Source organism: Podarcis liolepis, assembly GCF_965112155.1.
Source record: "Podarcis liolepis genome assembly, chromosome: 1".
In the NCBI taxonomy this organism is placed as follows: domain Eukaryota; kingdom Metazoa; phylum Chordata; class Lepidosauria; order Squamata; family Lacertidae; genus Podarcis; species Podarcis liolepis.
The window spans coordinates 21,308,511-21,334,462 of NC_139554.1; the positions used below are offsets into that span (position 1 = coordinate 21,308,511).

Genomic DNA, 25,952 nt, shown 5'->3' on the forward strand with positions numbered 1-25,952 from the left:
CTTGTTGGCTCTCCTTGACCTCTCTGAGGTCGTTGAACACAGTAGCTTTCTGGATTGGCCCGGGGAGATGGCGGATGCGGTGGCAGCACTGTATTGTTGCACCCCACCCAGTCTCTGAGCTTCAGCCTACAGTTCTTCCACGTTTTGCTGCTGCTGGAACCAATTAGATCAGGGCTTGTTTACTTATTCTTTTCGTTACAAACATGTCCTGTTCTAATTGGCTGCTGCAGTGGTAGTTGGAGGTTAGCTACCTGTTCTGATCCGATTGGATCCAGATGACCATGTCTACATGGGCTCGACTCAGCTATGCAGCTGCATCCAATTCCAGTGAGTTGAAGTTTGATCCTGGGATTTAGGACAGTGGAGCCCCCTGTGAATGGGGAATCTTATCAGTGGAACGGACAATGTGTTACAATTCAGTGGGATTAAAGGGAGGATGTGCAGAGTAGCAGTCCCTCTGGAAAAGCAAATAAAATAAAATAAAAATCTTTAGAACAGAAACGAGTTTTCAGTTCCTTTCAAACTGATCCAAACGATGAAACCTTTAACTTGGACCCAGGTCTACCCTTGCAATTTAATTTATATATTCAGTGATCAAGAAAACGGTTGGTTTCCGATCAGAAATTAGTGGCTATCTAGCACAGCATCCTTTTCTCAGCGAGGTCAACTGGATGCCTCTTGCAAATAAGCAAGCACAAGAGTACTCTTCCCACTTGGTTTCATACTGCCTCTGAAAGTGAAGGCAAAGCATAGCCTTCATGGTTGGTGGCCATTGACAGCCCTCTCCTCCATGAATTTTTCTAATCCTATTTTAAGGCCATCCAAGTTGGTGTTCTTTACTGCCTCTTGAGGGAGCAAGTTCCATAGTTGAACTGTGTGCTGAGAGAAGAAGTCCTTTCTTTTATCGGTCCTGAACCTTCCCCATTCAGTTTCTCACTCGCCTTTTCTCTAAACAAAAAAGTCCCACATGCTGCAATTTTTCTTCATACAGGAGCTGCTCTTCGTCATTTCTGAACCTGTTCTGCCTCTGCAGTATCCATTTTGAGGTGAGGCAGCCAGAACCGTACACAATATTCCAAATCATCTTGGGGGGAAAGTACAAGTGGAGTGCCACAGGATTCTTTGCTGGGTTCATTGTTGCTCAACATTTTTATAAATGGCCTGGATGAAGGGATTGAGGGGGATGCTAATCAAATCTTCAGATGGTTCCAATCTGGTAGGGGGAGCTAATGTCACTGAAGATATAATGGGCATTCAAGATTTCCCTAACAGATTGGAGTGCTCAGCCCAAACTAACCAAGTGAATTGTAATAAAGATAGATTTCAGGTTCTGTACTTAGGCAGGAAGAAACAGCTGCAAAAAAATAAGATAGGAACACCTGGCTTGCCTGTAGTATATGTGAAAAAGAACTAGGGGTCTTGATAGACCACTAGGAAAAGTGTGCTGAAGCAGGGGGGGGGGGAGCTAATGCTATTCTAGGTTGAATCAACAGAAGAACAGTGTCCAAATCAAGAAAAGCATACAGTCGTACCTTGGAAGTCAAACAGAATTCGTTCCAGAAGTTGAAAAGTTTGACTTTCAAAGTGCAGCTTCTGATTGGCTGCAGGAGGCTCCTATTTATTTATTCTATTTATGAAAAAGCAACATTTCCCTCTTCTTACACAGCTCAGTAGTTAGGCCACATCTATTTTTTCCCCTTCCAAATAATGACCTCATGAACTTAATGGTTGCTGCTGTGGCTAGTTAGCTGTTCTGATCTAATTGGCTGCTGCAGGAGGAGGGAGATGCTATCCGGAGTTATAAATTGAAAGCAACTGAAAAAAAACCTGCTGTTCAAGCAAGACGGGAGTCTCGGAATCTCAGCCCAAACAATCAAGCATCAAGTGCCAAGCGGCACTTGGGAACACTTCCAGAAAACCCAGGTCTGTACAAAAGGGATGGGCTCTGTCTGAACCTGAATGGGAAAAGACAGTTTAAAATGATTGCCGGGGGAAAGTGTGCAGGATCTGAAGAGTGCCTGGTTCAGAATAAATCATCCATTAGGGATGAGGGTGAAAATGTTTATGATACCCTAAAGGAATAGTCCTAGGTGATAAATCTGCAGGATCACTTACCGTAACAACATCCCAAGGAAGCCACAGCACTGTAGGGCAAAACACAAATGCCAAAAACATTTGGCAGAAGACACAGTTTACACATGTTTATATACTAATGCTATCGGCCTATGAGCCAAGTGGGAGACAATTCAACACCCGTAATATAAAAATACATCTTAGCTCTCACCTGGGATAAAACAATCACTCCCCTCTGTCTCCCAAACAGGGAATAGTTTCAGCCTCTGTTGGGTAAGCCTCTTACTCGAGGGCCTGAAAATACCATGTCTTTCTGTCTATGTACATTCAACACCAGTTTCAGTCACTGAAATGGTGAGATGGAACATGCACCCAATCTTTTATTTCATTTTGTGACAATATGAAAGTGTCACCAAATACAGCCTGAGAGGCAACAGAAAATAGGAACCACATGGTTCCACCTTGCTTCAACAATATCCCTGGGGCAGTTCAGTTGAGCTTGTCTGAAGGACTCAGAGATGCAATCGCAAAGTTCAGGGATGACTGTTCTGGCAGCATTGATTCGAGGCCGCAGTTTCTGCTTTCTGTTATGGGCCTTCTTTGGCTTGAGATGTCTATGTCTATGGCTTGAGATGTCTTTGGTTTGAGATGCCTATGTCATCACTGTGGTAGCTCTGCGTGAGATGAACACAGTTCAACGTTGATTGTCCAGTGACCTTGGATATCGTGAGGACACTTGGTGTTTTGCCTTAGTAGAAAAGAACTCATGCAGCTAGTAAGCTAATAGACACCACCCAACTGCAAACATTCTTTATTATGTCATGGTAATGAGAAATTTTAAATGTGATTCTTTCTGTACAGACTACTTTCAGAGGAAAACAATGTCTCATACCTACCTATATGTGCTTCTTGCTGGGCTCTGTGTTTTTCCCCACTGCCACTATACTTTTGAATGCCAAGAAGACCATGGCAGTGATCTACCCTCTTTGAAGATAGCCCCAGGAAATACTGGGTTTGCCTTTAGATTATACCACCAGCTTGCTTCCGAAACTCCTCACGATACATTTTCTTTTCACCTTTGAGCATTTCCACTGCGTTTGCCATGGTGTCACTGGGAGCTGGAACCACCACTCTGAGTGAGCTTTTGTCAGGACTTGGCTTTAACCAGTCAGATATCAGTGAGCAGGAAATACATGAAGGTTTCCGCCATCTCTTCCAGATGCTAAGCAACCCCGATGGTGAAATCCACTTGAGCATTGGGAATGCCTTATTCACAGTTGACCAAGTGCAACTCCTAGACAAGTTCTTGGATGATGCAAAAACTTTTTATGAGACAGAAGTCTTGCCAACTAATTTCAAAAATCCTGAGGAAGCTGAAAGTCAAATCAATAGCTACATTGAAAAGAAAACTGATGGGAAATTAGCTAATGTTTACAAGAGGCTGTAATGGTTCTTGTAAATTATATCTTCTTGAAAGGTAAGTCATGAGGACTTGTTTTATACACTGTTGAAAGTTCTTTTTGCTTATTCCTGCACTAAAATCCAGTAGGAAGACCTAAGATTGAATTTCCAGAAATGAAAAAGAAAATAGTTGCTATTGTTCCAAAAAGTCATATTCCTTTTAGAGTTTGTGAAACGGCTTTTTACCTTAAGCATGGTCTTATTTTGGCTCTCTTCCTCCTGCTCTCTGTCTCCAATGACCTGTATGCTGTTGTTGTTCTTTCCATAAGCCTTTTAGGAAAAACCTTTCGATTCTCAGAAGACAAAAGAAAATGACTTCTTTGTGGATGAACAAACAACAGTGGCAGTCCCTATGATGAGAAAAGCCAGCTGGCTTGAGTTTTACCAAGATGAGGATTTGTCCTGTAAGGTTGTGAAGCTTCACTACAAGGGCAATGCTTCAGCATTATTTATTCTTCCTGACAAACAAGGGCAAATGGAGCAGTTGGAAAATGCTCTTAATGAAGACGTTTTGTTAAAATGGATGAATTCACTGAAACCACGGTAAGTGAGCATGCAGTCATGGAAAGAGTGTTGCACTTGAATATATCGATGCCGTTGGTTATAGCACAGTGCTGATAATGCCAAGCTTCTTCTTTGGCGATCACTCATAGCCGAGTAAGATTTTCTTCCATATACACGGTTTTAACAATGAGTCCGCAAAGTGATTGTGGAGGCCAATTCTGGATCCACAATTGCAGGTTCGATCCCTGTATGAGACAGCTGCATAGTCCTGGATTGCAGGGGTTTGGAATAGATGAACCTCAACGTCCATCCCAACTCTACAATTCTATCATCCTATGTGTGCATATATAGAGATCTTAATACATTCTTTCAGCTTTATCTAATTGTAGTCCTGCTCAGAGCACATCCATTAAAATTAGTGGAGATATTTTAGTCTTGCCTATTAATTTCAAGGGGTCTGCTCTGAGTAGGACGAGCACTGGATATAACCCCATTGTTATAAAAATCTATTTATTGTGGTCATTGGCTACTATTTTTTTTAATCTTGTGCTTTTAGCAATAATTGACAGCCCCTTTTAGAATAGAATAGAATAGAATAGAATAGAATAGAATAGAATAGATTCTTTATTGTCATTACACAAGTGCAACATTGCACAAAGTGCAACGAAATTGGATGCCATCCCTTAAAACAACAAAAGCAAGACAACAACAACAACCAAACAAACCACATTCCAGCCACACCCACACCACACCCATCAAACTCCCAGGTCACACTAACGAGTTACAGCATTCAAAAAGGCCACAGCTCTTGGATAGAAACTGTTTTTCAGTCTATTTGTCTTTGACTTGATGTTTCTATATCTCCTGCCAAAAGGCAGTAGTGCAAACAGACAGTGTCCCGGGTGAGATGAATCCTGCAGGATGTTATTTGCTTTCCTAAGACAACGGGAACCGTACAGTTCTTCCAAAGATGGGAGAGGATGACCAATAATCCTTTGGGCTGTGGTTATGACCTTCTGGAGCACCTTCCTCTCCCTAGCTGTACAACTGGAGAACCAAGCACAAATACAGTATGTAAGAATGCTCTCTATGGAGCCTCGGTAGAAGGACACCAGCAGTCTCTCACTCAGATTGTTCTTCTTTAAAAGTCTGAGGAAATAAATTCTCTGCTGGGCCTTCTTCACCAGAGCAGTGGTATGTGCGCTCCAAGTCATGCCCTGATCGATAGCTACTCCCAAAAACCTGAATTCCGCCACCCTCTCCACCCGTTCCCCGTTGATATACAAGGGCTGAATGTCCGCCTTTTTTTTCCTGTAATCCACCACCAATTCCTTGGTCTTAGCCGTATTAAGAGCCAGATTGTTCTCTCCACACCAAACACAGAGCCGCTCCACCTCGTCCCGATAGGCGGACTCATCCCCTCCTGAAATGAGCCCTACCACCGTAGTGTCATCAGCAAACTTGATGATTTTGTTGCTGGAATAGATGGCTGTACAGTCATACGTATAGAGAGTGTAGAGCAGGGGACTCAACACACAACCCTGTGGTGAGCCGGTGTTAAGGCTAAGGGCTGTGGACATGTGTGACCCTACTCTAACCCTCTGGGAACGTTCTGACAAAAAATCCAAAACCCAGAGACAGGTGGAGTTGGAGAGTCCAATCGCCTCTAGCTTGGACACCAGTCTATGGGGGAGGATAGTGTTAAAAGCAGAGCTAAAATCCACAAACAGCAGCCTCACATAACTCCCCGGCTGCTCCAGATGGGACAGAGCAGCATGGAGAGTGGTATTGATGGCGTCTTCTGTGGATCTATTTGCTCTGTATGCAAACTGGTAGTTGTCAAAAGTTGATGGAAGACAGGAAATAATGTGACGGCGCACCAGTTTCTCAAAACACTTCATGATGATTGGAGTCAGTGCAACTGGTCTATAGTCATTCAAACTACTGATTGTGGATTTTTTAGGCAGAGGGACAATAGTTGACGACTTCAGGCAGGGTGGGACAATAGACTGGTGTAAGGACTTATTGAAGATCTTAGTAAAGACCCTCGCCAGCTGTTCCGCACAGCCCTTCAACACCTTTCCAGTGATGCCATCAGGTCCAGCCGCCTTCCTCGGATTCGCCATCCTCAAAACCTGTCTCACCTCATGTTCCTCTACCGTGAATGAGGGCCCCCTATGGGCTGGTGGCTGTAATACCGGCGTCTCAGGTGGCTCCTTCTCGAAGCGAGCAAAGAAGAGGTTAAGCTCCTCTGCCAGCAAGGGGTCACCGTCGACAGCACCAAGGTTAGGTTTGTAGTTGGTAATATGCTGAATCCCCTGCCACATCTGTCTTGTGTTGTTGCTCCTTAAATTATCCTCAATCCTCAGCCTATAATCCAATTTTGCCTGTCGAATACCCCTCCTCAAGTTTGCTCTTGCTACACTGTAAAGCTGCACCTCGCCTGACCTGAAAGCCCTGTTCCTTTCCCGCAACAGGCACTGGACCTCTCTATTCATCCAGGGTTTCTGATTGGGGTAAAACCGGATGGATTTATTTACTGTGACAGTGTCTGTGCAGTGATTGATATAGCACAGAACTGCCGCCGTGTGCTCCTCCAGGTCTGAACTATCGAAAATATCCCAATTGGTTCTCTCAAAACAGTCCTGCAGCTGGTGAATAGCACCTTCAGGCCAGATTTTAACAGATTTTAATATTGTGGGAGCCCGTTTCCTGAGTGGGATATATGCTGGTACCAGGAACAGAGACATATGGTCGGACTGGCCCAAGTGTGGCAGCTGTAAAGCCCTATAGCCGTGATTTACATTCGAATAAACTTTATCCAGTGTCTTGTCCCCTCTTGTGGGACATTTCACATGCTGATAGAGCGTTGGGAGCACTGTTTTAAGTTCAACATGGTTGAAGTCTCCCGCAATGATGTGCACAGCTTCAGGATACTTGTCTTGCTGGCTGCTGATAAGGTCCTGCAGGCATCCCAAAGCCAAGTTGGCATTGGCATCTGGTGGCACGTACACACCAGTTAACATAACAGCTGTGAACTCCCTAGGGAGATAGGCTGGTCTACATTTAACAGCCACATATTCCAAATCCGGTGAACAGTGACTGCCCACAGTCTTCGAATTATTGGACCAGCATTTGTTCACATATACACACAGCCCCCCTCCTTTGGTTTTTCCGAAGTCCATGCCTCGGTCATGACGATGTACCGCACAGCCTTCCAACTGAATAGCTGTGTCTGGTATGGACGGTTGAAGCCATGTCTCAATGACAAATAAAACGCAGCAATCTTTTACAAGGCTGTTTTTTGCTGCCTGCAGCCTCAATTCGTCCATCTTGTTGGTAAGAGATCTCACATTAGCAAGAAATATGCTAGGGAGCGGTGGTTTAGATGGACTCCTCTGCAATCTTACCAGGACGCCAGCCCGACAACCCCGCTTTTGCCTCCTGTCTCTACGTCGCCTTCGCCTCCTCCCTGGAGGCATAGTAATCCATGGAGAGCCCGGTGGCCTGGCTACTCCCACAGGAACGTTATCTGGGCGAAAATAATCAGCTCTTACAGCTTGTTCACACTGTAACCCGACCTTCAGAAGTTCCTGCCTGCTGTAAATCTTTCTTGCCCGGCCAGACATACTCAGACCAAGTAAAAATAATAAAAACAAAACAAAACGCTGAGGGAGAGCACTAAGCCACAGCGTCTATGCGCGCTGCCATCTTGTATATCTTGTATCTGGTTACTGGCTATTAGATTCCCATTAAACCACTCCTTTCCTTATTCGCTTGTTCAAGGCTGAATTAATTTTCGGTCCTCTTCACAATCAGGAAGGTGCAAATCCCGTGTAGACAAATGGCATCCCAAAGCCAGCGCCCTACAGCAGCTGAACTGTCAGTTGGACTTTAACTGCCAGTTGGACTTTACCTGGCTACTCCCACAGGAACGTTATCTGGGCGAAAATAATCAGCTCTTACAGCTTGTTCACACTGTAACCTGACCTTCAGAAGTTCCTGCCTGCTGTAAATCTTTCTTGCCCGGCCAGACATACTCAGACCAAGTAAAAATAATAAAAACAAAACAAACAAAACAAAACGCTAAGGGAGAGCACTAAGCCGCAGCGTCTATGCGCGCCGCCATCTTGGAAAAACCTTTTAATCTAGCCATATTGTAAATTTCCATTATTTGCCTTATGCATTTTTCTCAAAGTGTACCTCACCAGCCTCTGATTCCTCTTTCAACAGGAGAATACATCTATTTCTTCCAAAGTTTTCAATCTCGGGCAGCTATTCTGTCAAAGGACTATTAAGAAAAATGGGTATTACTGACGTATTCACAAACAGAGCAGACCTCTCTGGATTTACTGGGAACCCTGATCTGAAGGTTTCCAAGGTAGGCTTCTCAAAATCAATCACGTTGATCCAAAGGCTCTTTATTTTATTTCACCCTACACTTTGAGTCAAATGTTTTAGAGTGCTTGCACCACAATCCCATCTCCCATGAAGAGGAGGAGCCAAAAAATACTTGGTATTCCAGCTGTGCTGATGAAGAGGCACCACAAACTGTTTGATGACAGTTGAGGAAAAGCCCCAGGTCTTCTAACAGAACTGGTGAAGAAACCCTTAAGCCCTGGCTAACATCATATAAATAACAGCATACATAAAAACAGGCATCAATTAATTAAAATACATCCTAAAATTAATTCAGACAAATTAAAATCTGGACAAGTAGCAGTTATCAGGTTAAGACTGAGAGCGGTTAGTACTTGCCAGGACCAACTGTTTTCACTGATCATATAAGGACCTGTGAACAGGCTGGGAGGCCTCCTTCATGCTTGTTCTTATACAAAGGAAAATAATTATGCACCAAATTCGTCTTGTCTGACTTCCTCCCATGGCTTCCAATTTCAATCAATCGCCATCTTGCATATCATTATTTTTCCTCTATAAATTTCAAATCTTATTTATGAATAGATTGTCCAAATTTAACCCATCATAAATGTTGCAACCCTGCTAATGTTTTAACATATTCAGTGTTCTATAACATATTCTATAATTTTTTTCCAATCTTGTGGAAAAAAATTCTCGTCTTGTTGCCTAATCCTCACGGTAAATTTTGCCATTTCAGCATAGTCTATCCATTCTTCCTTCTTCTTTCCATTTTTGGGCAAACAGCATTCTGGCGGCCGTGGTAGCATACTTAAACAATCTCTTTAGGTTCTTTGGTATCTCTTCCCCCACTATTCCGAGCCAAAAGGCTTCTGGTTTTTTATGAAATGTTATCTTAAATAGTTTTTAAAACTCATTATAAATCATTTCCCAGAAGTCTTTTGCTCTTCCACAAGTCCACCACATATGCAAAAAGGTGCCGTCATTATCTTTACATTTCCAGCATACTTTCGTGGAGTTTTTATCCATCCATTTTCATGTAGTTTTTTACCTTAATTTGCCTAATTTGCCCGGGACTCCTCTTTTTCACCTACTTCATCCTGCTGGGAGTACTTTGTTGTACTGGTGTATTTTTTTGTAAATAATTTTTATTAATTTTTCATTAATAACAGTCCAATACAGCAGGAAAAAACAGAATGAAACCGACCTGGGTCCTTAAGAGACACGATGGGCCTGCAAGATACTAGATGGTTCCTGCGGTCGGAGAGAAATAAACTAGACGACAACCAAAGTAACTTAAAGCGAAGCAGCTGTGAAGCCTGACCTTTATTTTGATAGAAAACAACTGCTATGGCAGGGTCCTACCCAATCCAACAGAGAGACAGGCAAGACCTCAAACAAAAGAGGACCGAAACTTTTATAAGTTTCTAAATTACATATGCACACCTCTAAAAGTACATCATTACTACATCATAGATTCGTCACACAAGGGGAGGTTTGGTGGCAGTAACCTGAGTATGGGGAGACTGCCCCTTCCCTCCTCATGACCTTCACCAGACACCTATAGATGAAGACAAAGGGGATATTTACAGTTTCCTGACCCTCCCAGTCAGGTTAATCACAGTCTCTTTGTTTAGTCAAGACCCAAATTCTTTCTTGGGTAGTCTGTCTTTGTTCTTGAGATGGCTACCTGTCTGACACCTGGGTCTGATATTATCTCTTGGGCAAGGCTCGTTGAGTACGTGATCTCCTGCTTTGGGGTTATGGTTGCCAGGTTCACATCTCAAGCCCTCCCCTTTGGTAGCCATCTTTCCCCTTAGCAGACTTAAATTGGAAGGGTGAAGATCCATGGAACGGTCAATTTATAAGAATATTTTGAAAGTTTGCGTAATTGGAGAAGGACCTTATAGACAGGAAGTAATTAATTACAGTGGATACGTTGTAGCAATTCAGTTACGCTAATCAATTGCTCTTTGACATAGTGGATCAATGAAGGGAGCATATGGGATGACACTGCAGTACCAGTGTAGTAAACACAAGATGGCGCTGTTTGGTTGTGTTCATTGGTCCGTGCTTGACAGGTCATTTAAGTAAGCTGTTTTGAACCCCCAGTCTACCTTGCCTTTAGGCAGATCGCTTGTCTCCCGTTGAGTTTTTTCTCCTGGCTGCCCTTATTTGCAGGGGCCGTTTCTTAATACTAAAAACTATTATTAGGGGAGCAAGTTCTTTCTTGGACATGAATGCAGATTGTTGTATAAAGTTTTTCCTAGGTGGGGTTGTGGGGCGCTGATGTTTGTCCTCTGGCTTTTGACAGGAACGGAACTGCTGGAAGTGCTACCGGTTCCTGACTCCGTGGCATGTCTGGCCACCCCCTGGGTGTCCTTGCATGTTTGCATAAAGATCACCTCGGGCATATGCCCCCAGTTGTCTGAAGATTTGTATCCGTTAAATAAACTGTCTTTCCTTATTTTCCTGTCTGACCGCTTTATGTTTTTTCTTAGCGCTAAGAGTATTGCAACAGTGTAAAGGGAAATGGCAATCTAATACCCTTAGGGATATTTACAGTTTTCACATATTCAGTTACATAGTTGTCAACTTTGTTATATACACACATTTGAGAAGATACGTTTTTGAAAGCATATCTGACAGTTTCTTGGACCGGATCAAAGTCACGCTCTTTATTCAGTTGGTCCTTATTCTTTTTGGTAGCCAGAAAGAAACCTCCTTTAAAAGCAGACACACCTCCTGTCTTGTCCTGATCACAGGCTACATTACTACAATACCAAATCATAATGCAATCAAAAGAGCCAATTGCCGTGTTTTTCATTCTATAAGATGCACTTTCCCCCTCCTAAAAAGTAAGGGGAAATGTTTGTGCGTCTTATGGAGCAAATGCAGGCGGGAGGCTCTGCTCAGCGCTCCCTTTAAAAAGCCGCATGGAACATGTGTGCGGCTCTTCAGGGGCTGCCCTTCTTCCTCCTGGGGAAAAGCCCCCAAGAGCTGCACACACACTCCTCGCGCTCTTTAAAGGGAGCACGGCTCTTGGGGGAGCCTTAGCCGCGTGCAGCCTCTCCCGGGCAGGGGATGAAGGCTCCCCTTGCCCAGGAGAGGTTGCGCGCGGCCAGGCAAGAAGCCAGGACAGCTGCGATCCCGCTGGCTGATCTAGGTTTTGGCTTAGCCACGCAAAGCCTCCACAGGGCAGCGGGGAGCTATCCCTGGCTTTTGTGGGAGGTGGGAAAATGGACAGAGCATGCGGCCCCCACCTCCCAGAAAAGCCCCCAAGAGCCGCGCTCCCTTTAAAGAGCACACGGCTCTTGCGGGAGCCGTACAGTGGTACCTTAGGTTACATACGCTTCAGGTTACATACGCTTCAGGTTACAGACCCTGAAACCCAGAAATAGTGCTTTAGGTTAAGAACTTTGCTTCAGGATGAGAACAGAAATCGGGCTCCGGCGGCGCAGCAGCAGCAGGAGGCCCCATTAGCTAAAGTTCAGGTTAAGAACAGTTTCAGGTTAAGTATGGATCTCCGGAACGAATTAAGTACTTAACCTGAGGTACCACTGTATTCAGGGCTGTGTAGGAAATTGCCTTTCAGGCAAATTGGCTATGGCCTGAGGGTTTTGTCGACATCATAGCAATCATCACATGTTTGGTGGTTTAAGCACTGGGTAACCTTGGTCTTGGCTGGAGGGGGCATTTGTACCCTCACCTCACCTTCCCCAAATAGGGTACCCCGATAAAGGGATCTGTGTAGGAGTTGCTTCTGTCCATATGCCCAAATGGGGACCTGAGCCTCAGTGCTCCTCTAGGCAGCAATCCCTGCCAGGATTACCCCATTAGATGTAAGTCATAGGAATCCCCACTGCTGGGTTGACCCTTGAAGTCATTTCTGGCAGACGGTCCAGAAGTAAATTGTTACCCATTGCCTAGGCCAAACCTCTTCATCTGTAGTCAATAAAGTTGTGGCCTGATTCGATCCCATACTGATTGTGTGGTGCCCTTCATTTCTGGTCTGCATGGTGAAGTGGCAGGGGGAATGCATGACCTGGGTCTGCAACTTTCTGCTTTGTGCACGTGTGGGCACTCATTAATCCAGGTTTATCACTGGGGGCCTGACTGGTATCTGTGGTATGCAGTATCTTCTACCAGCCTTTGTTTGAAGGAATTTGCACATTTTGCCCCATAACATTCTTTCTAGGGGGGGGAGAACATTACTATTCTTGAAAGCTCTCTTTGGGGTTCCTACCCAGGGGCATCAGTGAAAGCCTTTGCAGATGCCATGGAACCCACAGGTGCCAGGAAAGAAACTCCTGGCTTAATTTCAGTAACTCAATCACTCATGTTGTTCCCCTGAAATACACTGCATATTTTTAAGTCTGTGAAGAAAGACAGAAAGATGGACGGACGGACGGAAGGAAGGAAGGAAGGAAGGAAGACACCAAATGATTTTGCAGACAACTCAACTAGTGTTTAATTTGTTTGGGAACATGTTATAGCAATGGCCCTAGTACCTGATACCTAAAAGCATCTTTTCAAACATGCCTCATATTGGAAACCAAAGTTTTCTGTGCTGCGGCACAAGTTGTTCAATCATGTCTCATTAGGATTCTTCACTTTTCCTATGAACAAGATGGTGCTGGTTTTCTCATGAACAGTTACCATCAGAAAGGGGTGGTTGATCTTAACTTCAGGGGGCACGGAGTAGGGGACACTTTCAAAAACAGTAGTAGCTGCAGCTTCTGTGCCATTCTCATGGACATTTAAGTAAGCCTTGTGAATAGCCTGCAAAGAAAGATAGCAATACTTCAGTACAACATAGTGACTGAATCAGGATTTTAGTATGAGAAAATCTAGTCCTTCGAAACAGACAAATCCATTGAATGTCTTAAGAAACAGCTTCATGTGGTCACTTCTCATTCTGATTAGCTATTAATCTAGTCCTCTTAACCATCTCTAAGCATCATCTTTTTGTATCAGTCAGCTTCAAGGAACTGATGGAATTTTCAGAAAATCTTGCCTCTCCCTTAATGATGATGAGAAGCAAGATCCCTGTCCGTTCTGATGGTTGCCCCCCAAAAAGCTCAGCAGCTTTGAGGTTCATTCCCCTCCAAAAGCTGAACAACTTTTGTCTCCAGATTTTAAATTCTTGAAATATGGCAACTCTATAAAATACATTATATACTTATAATATAATTACAAAATTATGCTGCAGAAACATAGTGTATGTGTACACACACACACGGTTAATCAAAGGTTTGTTTGTTTGTTTGTTTGTTTTAAAAAGAGACAATGCATGAGCAGGTCAGACATAAGCAGGTACGTAATACAAGTACGTAATACAAGTATACAAGCAGGTACGTAATACATAAAAATTACATTCCTCCTCCATCCCCAATGCTAACTGCAGTCTTCACAAAGCTAATGAAACCTAATTTTCTGCTCATTAGCATTCAGAAGTGAGGAAGCTGTGGCCCTCCTGATGTTGTTAGATCCCAACTCCCCACAACCCCAGGCTACATGACCAAGGGTCGGGCATGATGGGAAAAGGAAGAAGTAGAGCTTCAGGGTCTCTCAATAAGTTCTGTTGGGAGACCAACTGCATTGGGGCTTCCCTTCAACTGTCTTCAAGTAAAGCTGGGATACAAAATATGTTTGGCTCCTCCTCTCCATGAGAGATGGGATTGTGGTTCAAGTACTCTAAATCCCAAATTATATTCATCTGAACCTTCAGACAAGTGTACCTCTGGCCTAAAATGCAGGGTGAAAGAAAATATAGAGCCTTTGGGTAAGAGGGTGAATTTGGAGGAACCTACCTTGGAAACCTTCAGCTCAGGCTTCCCGGTAATTCCAGAGAGGTCTGCTCTGTTTGTGAATACCTCTGTAATATTCATTTTTCTTAACATCTCTTGGAGAACATAGTTGCTAGAGATTGTAAACCTTGGAAGGGCAAGCTCTATTCTCCTGTTGAAAGAAGAACCAGAGGCTAGTGAGGTATTGCATGGGGTGGGGTGCATAATACAAATAATGACAATTTACATTATGGCTAGAGTATAATTGCTAAAAGGATTTAAATTTAAAAATGGTAGTCCATGATAACATTGCTAAAAAGGAATATATTTGTTTCTTTTTTGTAACAATGGGATTGTATCCACTACTAGTCCCACTCATTCCCAATGAAATGAATAGACAGGACTAAAATAGCTCTGTTACTATGACTACCCTCACCTGATATAGCCAGGTGAGGGTATAAAGGCTGTTCCTGGGGTGTGGCCATTGTCACACGCTGAGCCACATGATAGAAGCCACAGATGAGAGCTGAGTGCAGGGGGGACAGACCAATAGTGGATGAACTACCCAGAAGACGCATGATGTGTCCCCCATCAAGGGAGTAGCCAGGATTTATTTTAGAGTGGGGCAGGCTTTATGTTATGGGGGCAAAACAGAGTTATCTGTGACACAATTGGTCAGTTAGTTAAAATTTTTTGTTTTGTTTTTTAGGCAGGGAAGCTGCCCTTGTGGCTACACCCATGTCCCCCATCAGATATATTGCCCCTCGCCTAACACCACATTAATAATAATAATAATAATAATAATAATAATAACAATATTTATACCCCACCCATCTGGCTGGGTTTCCCCAGCCACTCTGGGCGGCTCCCAACAGAACATGAAGGAGGAGGAGGAGGAGGAGGAGGAGGAGAAGCAATAAAATATAAAACATTAAAAACATCCCTAAACAGGTGGTCAAGATGGTCTTGTTTATCCCATAGTCATCACGTTGGGTTCCAACAGAAATCAAGCATGGCTCGCAGTCTCTGGCTTCTGCCTGCTTCAGACCCACACACAAACATTTCCCCTGGCCTTTGACCTTCTCACCACCAGTCAGGAAAAAGAGATTGTGTCCCAAAGCAACTTCCTTTTTTTATACTAATGACCCATACTTAAGGGCCATTATGGTCCTGTCCTGGATAATTCCACAATGGAATCGTTCACTGATCCAGGAATTAGAAGGGATCATAAAGCCTAATCCCATCCCTCAAATTCACAGCACATGCATTGAAAAGTGTGTGTGTGTGTTACATACTTTCCACTATGATCTCTTACCATGGTTTCACCAATTTCATCCATTTTAACAAAACGTCTTTGCTAAGAGCATTTTCCACCTGCTTCATTTTTCCTTGGTCAGGAAGAATAAAGAATGCTGAAACGTTGCCCTTGTAAGGGAGCTTCACAACCTCACAGGATAGGATGTTATCACGGTAAGTCTCGAACCGGCTTTCTTTGTTCATCATCGGGACTTTGACCGTTGTTTGCTCATCCACATAGAAGTCTCCTTCACTTGTATGCAGGTAATTGAAAGGATTTTTCCAAAAGGCTCATGGAAATAACAATAACAACATACATGTCATGGAGGGGAGTGAGGAGAAAGAGCAAACCAAAATAATATTTCATGCATAAAGGTGAATAGCTATTTCACACACTCTAAAATCAGGAATACATCAGGATTGACCTTCCCCTGTCCCCTGGAGTGTCAACAGAGACTGGGGGGTTGGAAGGTTGCCATGGCAACTGGGTGTGAGCTGACAGGAAGAGTCTTGAGCAACTGTTGGTGGGAAGAAAAGGAAGAAGGCCTGGGAACCATCTTTGGGCAGGCTGGCTGAAGGTCTGAGCAGGAGATATGCCATGGCTGCACTGCTGTGGGAGACAAGCCCCTCTTGAAATGACCTTGCTGCAAGATCTGGACTCCCTCCATGCAGACTGAAAGTGTAAATAGGTGAATAAACCATGTTTCTTAGAGCTACAACAATCTCCCTGTGTCTCAGTTCTCCAAAGGAGAACCCCATGGGCTCTTGTTGCAGCTCGGCACAGAGTGTGGGTGCCCCACCACCACTTTTGTAACAATATGTTAATAAAGCTTTGCCTCTTCCAGGTAAGCAATGCAGTAACTTCATCATTCTAAGATGTGGGGGCAAAAGAGAACAGATGCTACTGTTCAGCCTTATTTTAGCTATTACAGTGGTACCTCGGGTTAAGAACTTAATTCGTTCCAGAGGTCCGTCTTAAGCTGAAATTGTTCTTAACATGAGGTACCACTTTAGCTAATGGGGGCCTCCTGCTGTTGCCATGCCGGCAGAGCACGATTTCTGTTCTCATCCTGAAGCAAAGTTCTTAACCCGAGGTACCATTTCTGGGTTAGCGGAGTCTGTAACATGAAGCATCTGTAACGTGAAGCGTCTGTAACCTGAGGTACCACGTGTATAGCTTTAATCCAAACCCCCTAATCCTAATGGCTGGAGGGGTTTGGATGAAGTGGCGGCGTCCCTCAACTCCACACTCTGGCACTCTGCAAGGCTCTGCTGGTGGGGAGCCTCTTTCCTCCATGCACCTGATCAAACAGTGGGTAGAAGCTACTGCAGGTGCTACCCCTTTCTGTGATCACCAAGTAAGTGCCGGGCAGAACTGGGTCAGATACAGATGTGTGGATTACAATGTTGAAAAAAGGCTATTTAATTCTTCAATATATTTAATTCTTCAATATTATATTATATTATATTATGCTATAAATATTATATTATATTATATTATATTATATTATATTATATTATATTATATTATATTATATTATATTATATTATATTATATTATATTATATTATATTATATTATATTATATTATATTATATTATATTATATGGTGTTTCCTGCTTGGCAGGGGGTTGGACTCGATGGCCCTTGTGGTCTCTTCCAACTCTATGATGATATGATATGATATGATATGATATGATATGATTATACAGTGGTACCTCAGGTTACATACGCTTCAGGTTACAGACTCCGCTAACCCAGAAACAGTACCTCGGGTTAAGAACGTTGCTTCAGGATGAGAACAGAAATCGCACAACAGTGGCGCGGCGGCAGTGGGAGGCCCCATTAGCTAAAGTGGTGCTTCAGGTGAAGGACAGTTTCAGGTTAAGTACGGCTCTCCGAAACGAATTAAGTACTTAACCCGACGAGGTACCACTGTAGTATTATTATATATTATCATACTCAGAGCCTTTAATAAACGCTCATGTTTTAGTGGTATCTTGAGACACATGTCTTTATAGCTCTGTTTCTACTTTAGTGCCCAATTCCTGAATCACATTTCCAGGAAAATGGGTATCACAATATATTTGATTTGTTTTGATAATGGTGGAGGTCAAGTTTCTGACAGATTTAAGGAACTTCTCTGTGATCAGAAGCCTGAGAAGTTTCTGCTCACACAATGGGCAGACGATGATTCCAGACTAAAGCACCAACAAATCTGGACCTAGAACAACAACTTAAAGTTTAAACTTCTCAGTTTAAAGAACATCTAAGAAGCAAAATGTGTATAAAACAAGTCCACCTGACTTACCTGTCATGTAAATATAGTTCACAATAATCATCACAGCCTCTGGGTCAAGACCCTGGACAACATCATCTAATTTCCCATTGGTTTTGTTCTTTATATATCCATTGATTTGACTTTCAGCTACTGCAGGATTCATAAAGTTAGTTGGAAGAACATCTGCCTCATAAAAATGTTTGGCATCATCCAGGAACTTCTTCACGAGTTTCACTTGGTCATTTGTGAATAGGGCATTCCCAATGCTCAGCTGGATTTCAGCATTGGGGAGGTTCAACATGTGTAATAGATGGTGGAAACCCTCGTGTATTTCCTGCTCGCTGATATCTGACTGGTTAAAGCCAAGTCCTAACAAAAGCTGACTTAATGTGGTGTTTTGAGCACCCAGTGACAGTATGGCCAAGGCAGCGGAAATGCTTAGAGGGGAAAAGATAATGTTCTTCTCAGCGGTCTCTGAAGCGACATGGTGGTAGAATCGAAAGGCAAAGTCAGCATTTCCTTGGACTATCTTCACAGAAGGCAAATCTCTGTCACCTTCAGCAAGAGGAGAATGGTCATCGTCCCCCTTGTGGTGACAGTGGGCAAAAGCACAGAGCCCAGCCAGAAGCAAAGACAGGTAGATGTGAGGCATTGTGTTCCTCTGGAAGTTCTCTGGGGGGAGGGGATCACATTTAAAAATGACCATTGCAACTATACAATGAAGGATGTTGGCATTGTGTTTAGGTCTACTTTACATTAACATGGCAGACAATCTTTATTTGTTGCTTTTGTCCTTTCCGGTCTCTTAAGCTTCTCTGGTACTGTTGTGTGGAGGACTCTGGCTTGCATTTGAGCTATTGTCTGGCATTCTGGCAGAAAAATTTTAAAAACCCACTTTTTTTCCCTTTGGGCAGAATATTAGGGACAAAGTTATCTTTGTTAAAACCCATGTTTTTGTTTTTAAAAAAGAAACAAACATGCCAGCACTCATCCTGAAGACTCATCATGAAGTTGCCATAGGAAGTTCCAAACATTTAACAATTAAAAAATAAATAAATGGTGCCAGTACTGTGTGCCCCCAGAAAAAGCACAGGTTAAAACCTTTGTCAATAACCCAAAATGGAATAAGGTAAAATAAAGCAAAATTTGCCTGATACTATTTCTTTTTTCTTTTTTCATTTTAATTTTGCATTGTTACATTCAGTTACACCTTTTATAATTCTTTACAATACATACTATCAACATATATATTACTGTCTATTCATTTTTCTGATTTATACCATTGTGACTTCGCTCCATCCATGCTCAGCTTTCAATATTATTCATTACTATAATATTGTGTTAAGGAAAATTATTTACATATTCCCCATTAGTCACTTTTCTTTTTTTAACCTTAATTTTACAAACTTCAGTCAATGCATATCAATAAATTTGTTTTGAAACAATGTTTTGTCATATATTCTTCCACACATTCCCATTCTTTCTTTAATTTTTGATTTGATTGGAATCTAGTAGCTGCTGTATTTTAGCCAGATCTATAAATTCACAAAGCTTGTTTTGCCACTCCGCTACTGAGGGAATGGTGTCCCCTTTCCAGTTTTTGGCTAATGGTAGTCTGGCAGCAGCTGTGGCACATAAAAACACATTTTTCTTATCACTGGGGATGTCTTTTGAGACTAAGCGTAGTAGAAACGCTTCTGTTTTTCCCTCAAATGATGTTCTAACATCTTTTTTAGTTCTTCATGAATGTTACTCCAGAATTTCCCCCCCCCCACATCCCCACCATACATGATACATCATTCCCTCCACCTCTTGACATTTCCAACACAAATTTGATTTAGTTTGTATATTTTGGCTAGTCTGACGGAAGTCATGTACCACCTACATGACTTCAGTACGTGCCTGATGCTATTTCTAACCACCCTTTGCAACTCCCCATTTCTAAAGCTGTTCGACAGTGGAATTTGCTGCCAAGGAGTGTGGTGGAGTCTCCTTCTTTGGAGGTCTTTAAGCAGAGGCTTGACAACCATATGTCAGGAGTGCTCTGATGGTGTTTCCTGCTTGGCAGGGGGTTGGACTCGATGGCCCTTGTGGTCTCTTCCAACTCTATGATTCTATGATTCTATGATTCTATTCTGCAGCCTCCTTTTCAACCCATTTTTCACTATCACCTCCTTTTTCATACCTGCTCCTCTTCTCTTCTCTCCTTTCCTGACATCTCCATTTGCACACAGACCACCCCCATGGTACCCTCCAAGCCAACCTCTGCTGTAGCAGCATCGGGAAAGGCACGCTTGATACTTACAGAACGTTCAGAGGGGTCTCTGGGAAGAAGCAGGGGAAACTCTTTGCAGTAAGCGGCTATTTATCTTGGGGCACAGTCTGCTTTATTAAACACAACTGACTAACCCAAGAACAACAAATATTGACCATGGCTTGCACTGCTGGACCAATAGTCCCAAGTCTACAGCGTTGTGGTGATCACACAGGGTCCCTGGACGTTTGACGGTCTATTGATCCCTGTGCCACCACTGTGATTGCTTCCCTGCTGCCACTAACCCGTTTCTCTCGGGTACACACTGAGTCCAGACAGTTGTTAACATTAAACCAAATAAATAAGTTTATTTTATAAGCATTAACAAGTTTATGGTTTCAGACAATTTTTCTTGTCAGTTTCTTAACCTTAGTTTCTTTATTGGCCTATACCGGGGGTCGGCAACCTGCGGCTCCAGAGCCGCATGCGGCTCTTTAAAGCCTTTGCTGCGGCTCCGGGGCGGAGGCGAGGGGAGGAGGCGAGGGGCGGAGGCGAGGGGAGGAGGCGAGGGGAGGAGGCGAGGGGCGGAGGCGAGGGGAGGAGGCGAGGGGAGGAGGCGAGGGGCGGAGGCGAGGGGAGGAGGCGAGGGGCGGAGGCGAGGGGAGGAGGCGAGGGGCGGAGGCGAGGGGCGGAGGCGAGGGGAGGAGGCGAGGGGAGGAGGCGCATTTTCTGGGCGGAAACACGCAAAAAGCCGCTTATGATTGGATCACTCCCTTATCTACTGGGGGCGCCTTGATCGCGCCGAAAACCTCTCCGTTTGGATTGCTTGCTGCCTATCCAAGTCGATTCGCTGCTGGGAGCCCAGCGCGCTACGCAAGCTCATCGCCGCATTTTACCTTTCCTGGGGAGGACTCGGCGCGCCTGGCGGATCAGGTTGTGGGCGGATCAAGTCGCGGTCGCATGGAATTTGTGCTTTGTGACTGTTTAAGGTGGTTTTTTTTTTCTTGGGAGGCTGGGCGGCGCGAAGAGAGGGAGGCTTGTGGTAGCGTCGGGGCTTGTCTCTAGCAAAGTAAGTCCTCGCTATTTGGTCACATGCGCAGCATTCTCCTTGTGGGGGTGAGGTGGCTTTGGTGCTCAAACGCTTGCTTTGCCGGCTGCTTTCAAAAGCGTCGGAATCAGCTGTGCTGTTGCTGGGTAACCAGATCGTCCCAGCAGCCATCTTATCTGCCCATGTGGTCTTCTGAGGCGGCCGCCATCTTACTATAGGCAATTCCACATGGGAGTTAGTTGCCTGAAGCCCCTTTTTAGTTGCCTGAAGCCCCTTTTTAAACTTAAGCAGGGGAAAGTTTGGTGAATAGCTAACACTTTCCTTGGGGAACGTTATGCAACAGCTTATTGCTGGTCATTGTCGTCCCGCCTTTGTAAGCAGGCTGCATTGAAAGGGGGCATATACACTGGTCACTGTTTTGAAGGGGAGTGAAGAACACACACTCAAAAAAAGGTAACTTGTTAATGTAATGTTTATTTCTATGACATTGGGCCCTCATTATTAATTATTATTTACATAAGGCACTGATTATGATTTATGGTACACTGGGGCCCTGATTAATTTTCTATGGCATTTTGGGGCATTGATTATTGGGTGTAATGGGTATGAGTTACTCGTGCGTAAACTGCCGCCTCTCTAGGCTTAATTGCCTTTTTAAACCGTTCTGACTGCACAGCCCATCTCCGCGTAGCTGTCTCAGTCGCTAGCAGAATCCGTCTGTGAGCGTTTCTTAAACCTCTTCCAGCATAGAAGCTGTCTGACTCCCAGTCGCCTCCTCCTCTCACTGCGCGGGAGTCTTCTATGCAGGGAGGGCGTGGGTAGTGGAGGACCTGTGCTCTACTCACTGATGTACAGAGAAGAATCCCGGAGCTCTCTCTCCGCTTCCCCCATCTGCCTCCCTTTATCCCTGGTGTTGCGCTGATTTCCTTCCCCCTCTACCAAGCTGCTTCTCCCCCTGGTGCTGGGTCCTTCGCCTGCAGAATCTGGGAGCCTCCCCTTCACCTCTCGCTCTGATGTCAGTTCCCTGACATCGGGCATAGCAAATTTTGCTATGGAGCCCTCTGATTTCTAATTACGTCCCTGTTTTGGACCCCCGGTAGGCCAGCCATGGATAAAGGCAAGAAAAGAAAAATTTCTGAAGAAAACAGAATGTTTAATGATACATGGACAGAATCATTTGCATTCTCTACTGACAAGACTGGTTTGCCTCTAGATTACACCACCAGCTTGCTTCCAGGCTTGCTTATAACAACATTTTCTTTTAATGTAATTTTAATGTTGCATTGCTGGATACCATCATCATCAATCTTTATTACAGTCCAGAGACTCAACAAATCAGTACAAAGCAATACACAATACATACGGCCTACCTCCAGGTTAAACAAGCATTTTGTTCAGAATATAGGGATCTAAAAACTTTGCCACTGCTAATGTTCTAGCGTTTGTCCGGTCTTCCAATAGGAACCTGACATAGCGAGCCTCTGATTTTCCCGGGAAAGGTACCAGCAATGGTAATAACAGTTCAGCCCTGGCCTGCTCATATTTTGCACAGTGCAATAAAATATGTTTTATGGAATCGATGTCTTGAGCACACGAGCAAAATCTGTCCTGGTAGGGAACTCCTCTCAACCTGCCATCCAACACTGCAGAAGGAAAGACGTTTAGTCTGGCTTTGGTGAAAAGCCTTCGATAATTTGGTACTGTCAGATTTTTAATGTAAGATGTTAACTTAAAGACATGCCCATATTGTACTCCTACTGCCAGCAGACTACAGACTGTTGGGAAAAACACCCCCAGGAAGGCTGCCAACTTCCCAAAGCACCGGGGCTTCTCTCCGGTGTTCACTCTCTGGCTGGATTCCTCCCTCAGTCCAGAGAGACCGGTTATGAGTGACCCCTCCCTCCTGAGAGGAGCACGCTAATCTTCTTCTGGCGTCTCATCACAGAAGAAAGAGACAGTCGGTAGCCTTCTCAACTACTTTATTAAGACTGTACAACACAGCTCTTACAAGCATGACTACTCTCCTGAGCAGCAAGGGCAAGAGTCTCCGACTCGACTCAGACTTCAACTCAGAAGTGAAAGTAACTCTAAGTAACTCTCCAGTTACAAGAGAACTAGCTGAGACTTCCTGTCCCACACTCAGAGACATCACGTGATGTCAACAATGTAGCTGCTGCTCGCAGCTGGTGGGAAACTAAAATCCCAACACAGACTGAGTGTGATTGAGATCACAAGTCACTGTGTGCATTAACCAAAAATATTTGCTTTAACGTCTTTAGGGCGCCTTCATAACCCAGGTAATACAGTTGGGAGGGGGTGATAGACCAATAGAGGTGGCTTTTTTAGCCATAGTTTTCTGCCATTTGCTGACAAATTCCTCATTGGTCAGGTGTTGGTACAAACCCTTCCCTAGATCAAACACTGAAATCCTGAGCCAATGTTTTAGGGCAGCCCACCACGCTTTAGTTGAAATTGGGCATTCACCAGCTTCTAACAGAAGTATGGAGTTGGGGACGCAGTTGGGTACCTGCAGGAGAGATCGTAGAAATTTTGCCTGAAAGCCATCTAGTTTTGGCAGGTCCCCATTATGCCAGACATTTGCAGAGTACAGGAGTTGGGAAACGGGTTTTGCGTTGAAAACCCTTAAGGGTATTTGCCTAACTTTGTTTAAAAGAATCTGAGTATGGCTAGCTTTGTGATCTCTGCCTTTTGAAGGTAGGTTTGCCAGTGGTGCTTCTCTGTCCCCGGGGAGCGTCCCATTAGCAATGATAAGGTCAAGACTTATTTGTAAAAAAGCCAGGCAGAAGCCAGCATAGTTGATTTGACAATCTTTTGAATGTCTACGACATTTTCCTTTAGATCTCTTAATATTGGGAATTTTATTTCCAAGCTATCATCATTTGAGCCTATTCTGGCATTCATATCTCCCATTAGGTAAAAAGGCGATCCAGGGTACTTAATCTGTAGGGAATAAAGGAAACTATGGAATTTACGCCATGTGCTCTCGATCTGTGTTTGCTCTGTATATGGTGGGATATAAGCTGAAACAAGAATGATACTCTTGGATTCCAGATGCAAAGTGATCCCTAGTGCCAGCTGCTCAAAAACTGAGCACTCAGTAACCTGTGACACCAATTGAGTGGAAACCAGAATTACTAGCCCCCCCCCTCGGTCATCCCCTTCCGAGCGGTTTAGAGGCCTTGATTTCATAGGCGTGGTAACTGTCGAGAACTATGTTGTCAGTTGCCCACATTTCCTGTAGCATTATTATGTCAAAACATGTTATATATTCACGAAATGGCTCGTCCCCTAGTTTGTTGGCCCAACCCACTATGTTCCACGAGATAATGTTAAGGCTGCATGTTCCATAACTGGCTTCGCTTCATTGTGGTGGGGAAATTGTTATCAGCTCTCAGACTGGTTCAGTAGTGATGCAACCATTCTTAGGATATGCACAGTGTTGTTGTTCTCGGGGTTGAGTTGCAGCATTTTCCCGATTTCCTGGCATCGACGGTGTTATGTGAATTGCTGGGACCATCGGGGGGGGGGGGGAGTCTTTGTCAAAGACAATTAAATCAGTCTCTGGCTTTCTGTGTGTCACATTTCCCTTCGGAGGAGCGTCACTTGGCATTGGCTGATCAGATTCCAGCCAGGGTAAAGAGTGGTGAGATTCTGGATCTGCCAAAGGCATAATGGAGTGTCCTATCTTTGATTTATCTAGATTGGGCTGGCGTTCTTTGTGTGTTTGGCCTTTTTGCTCTGACGTTTTCCTCCCCAAGGGAGTGTTATGGCTGGGTTCACCGCACGTATCCATATTTGATGGCCCTTCCGAATGAATCATGGCCCTATGGTGACAGCCCTTCGGTGGAGAGGGCGTTGATTGCTTGGGGTCGGTCTAACTATACGACAAGTTGGGCAGTAGTTGTTTTCGTTCTGTGTCTTTAAAAACGCGCCTCAACTCAATATTATAATCCTGTAAGAGGGCTTTATATTTCAGGAGCATTTTAGGGGTTGCTGAGTCAGAAAATGTCAGCATGAGTCTAGTGTACTGGGAGTCCGTGCAAAGCATGTTTCTCGCAATCAGAGTGTTGCAATGGATATTTAGTAAAAGTTTAAAGTTTCTCTTCACACTGTTGATTGATTTCCAGTAAGGCAGCATACCATTGAAAGGATATACATCGAGAGCTACTTGAGTGCTTTGTAGGATCAGGTCCCTACTTTCACTTTTGTTGTTTTTACTATTTGTAGTCTCTCGGTTATCAAGTCCAGACTGGTTACTGTTGGGAATCAAGCCTCTATCGGGAGAAGCTGGCAACTCTCCCAGGCACCCGGCTTGATCTCCGGTGACCTCCCTGGCTGCATTCCCCAGAAAACGCAGGCTAGGTCTCTATAGGTGACCCTTCCCACCGTGGGAAGAGCACACCCACTCTTTCCTGCTTCCCCAGCAGGGAATAGAGATAGTCAGAAACGTCTATTTACATGGTTTTATTTCTGACTCTTCAGCATTACAGAAAACATGTCTGCTCTCTTCAAACATCAGCAAACAAGGGACAAAGACTTCCTGCACAATCACAAGAGGAAGGTCTCGTATTACACTCTGAGCAAATTCCGGTGAACTGCCCTGTGAACTGACTGGAATGCTGTTTCCCACAGTCAGCCAAATCACATGATGTCAACAAGCTGGATGGCTGCAGCTGCGATGAGCTCATATGCTAACAGTTACACCCCTGTACACAATGGTCTAGGGGGAGGGCAACGCTGTGGTCGGTCTCTTTAGTACTGAGTGAGCTATTTTTGGCTGCCAGAAGCACCAACTCCGTCAGGAGAGACAATACCTTTTCGAATTTGATGTTTATTTCCTCCACTGTT

General features: G+C 44.1%; 2 protein-coding genes across 2 annotated transcripts in view; one reads left to right on the forward strand and one right to left on the reverse strand.

Moving 5' to 3' along the window:
- Positions 1-2,954: 2,954 nt before the first annotated feature.
- On the forward strand, positions 2,955-3,520 carry LOC310711288 (serpin A3-8-like; the record flags this gene model as incomplete). The annotated part of the gene is given in 2 exon segments (XM_083513061.1): positions 2,955-3,120; positions 3,123-3,520. Coding segments are annotated over 2 exon segments (564 nt in total).
- Positions 3,521-12,861: 9,341 nt separating this feature from the next.
- LOC310711296 (uncharacterized protein) overlaps positions 12,862-25,952 on the reverse strand; it is a 36,093-nt gene continuing 23,002 nt past the window's right edge. Inside the window, exons 6-10 of the mRNA XM_083513075.1 lie at positions 24,077-24,206; positions 17,812-18,453; positions 15,520-15,790; positions 14,229-14,376; positions 12,862-13,197 (exon numbers count right to left, since the gene is read on the reverse strand). Coding sequence (XP_083369201.1) covers positions 13,006-13,197; positions 14,229-14,376; positions 15,520-15,790; positions 17,812-18,453; positions 24,077-24,206 — 1,383 coding nt within the window. The 3' untranslated portion in view covers positions 12,862-13,005. The remainder of the gene's footprint in view (positions 13,198-14,228; positions 14,377-15,519; positions 15,791-17,811; positions 18,454-24,076; positions 24,207-25,952) is intronic.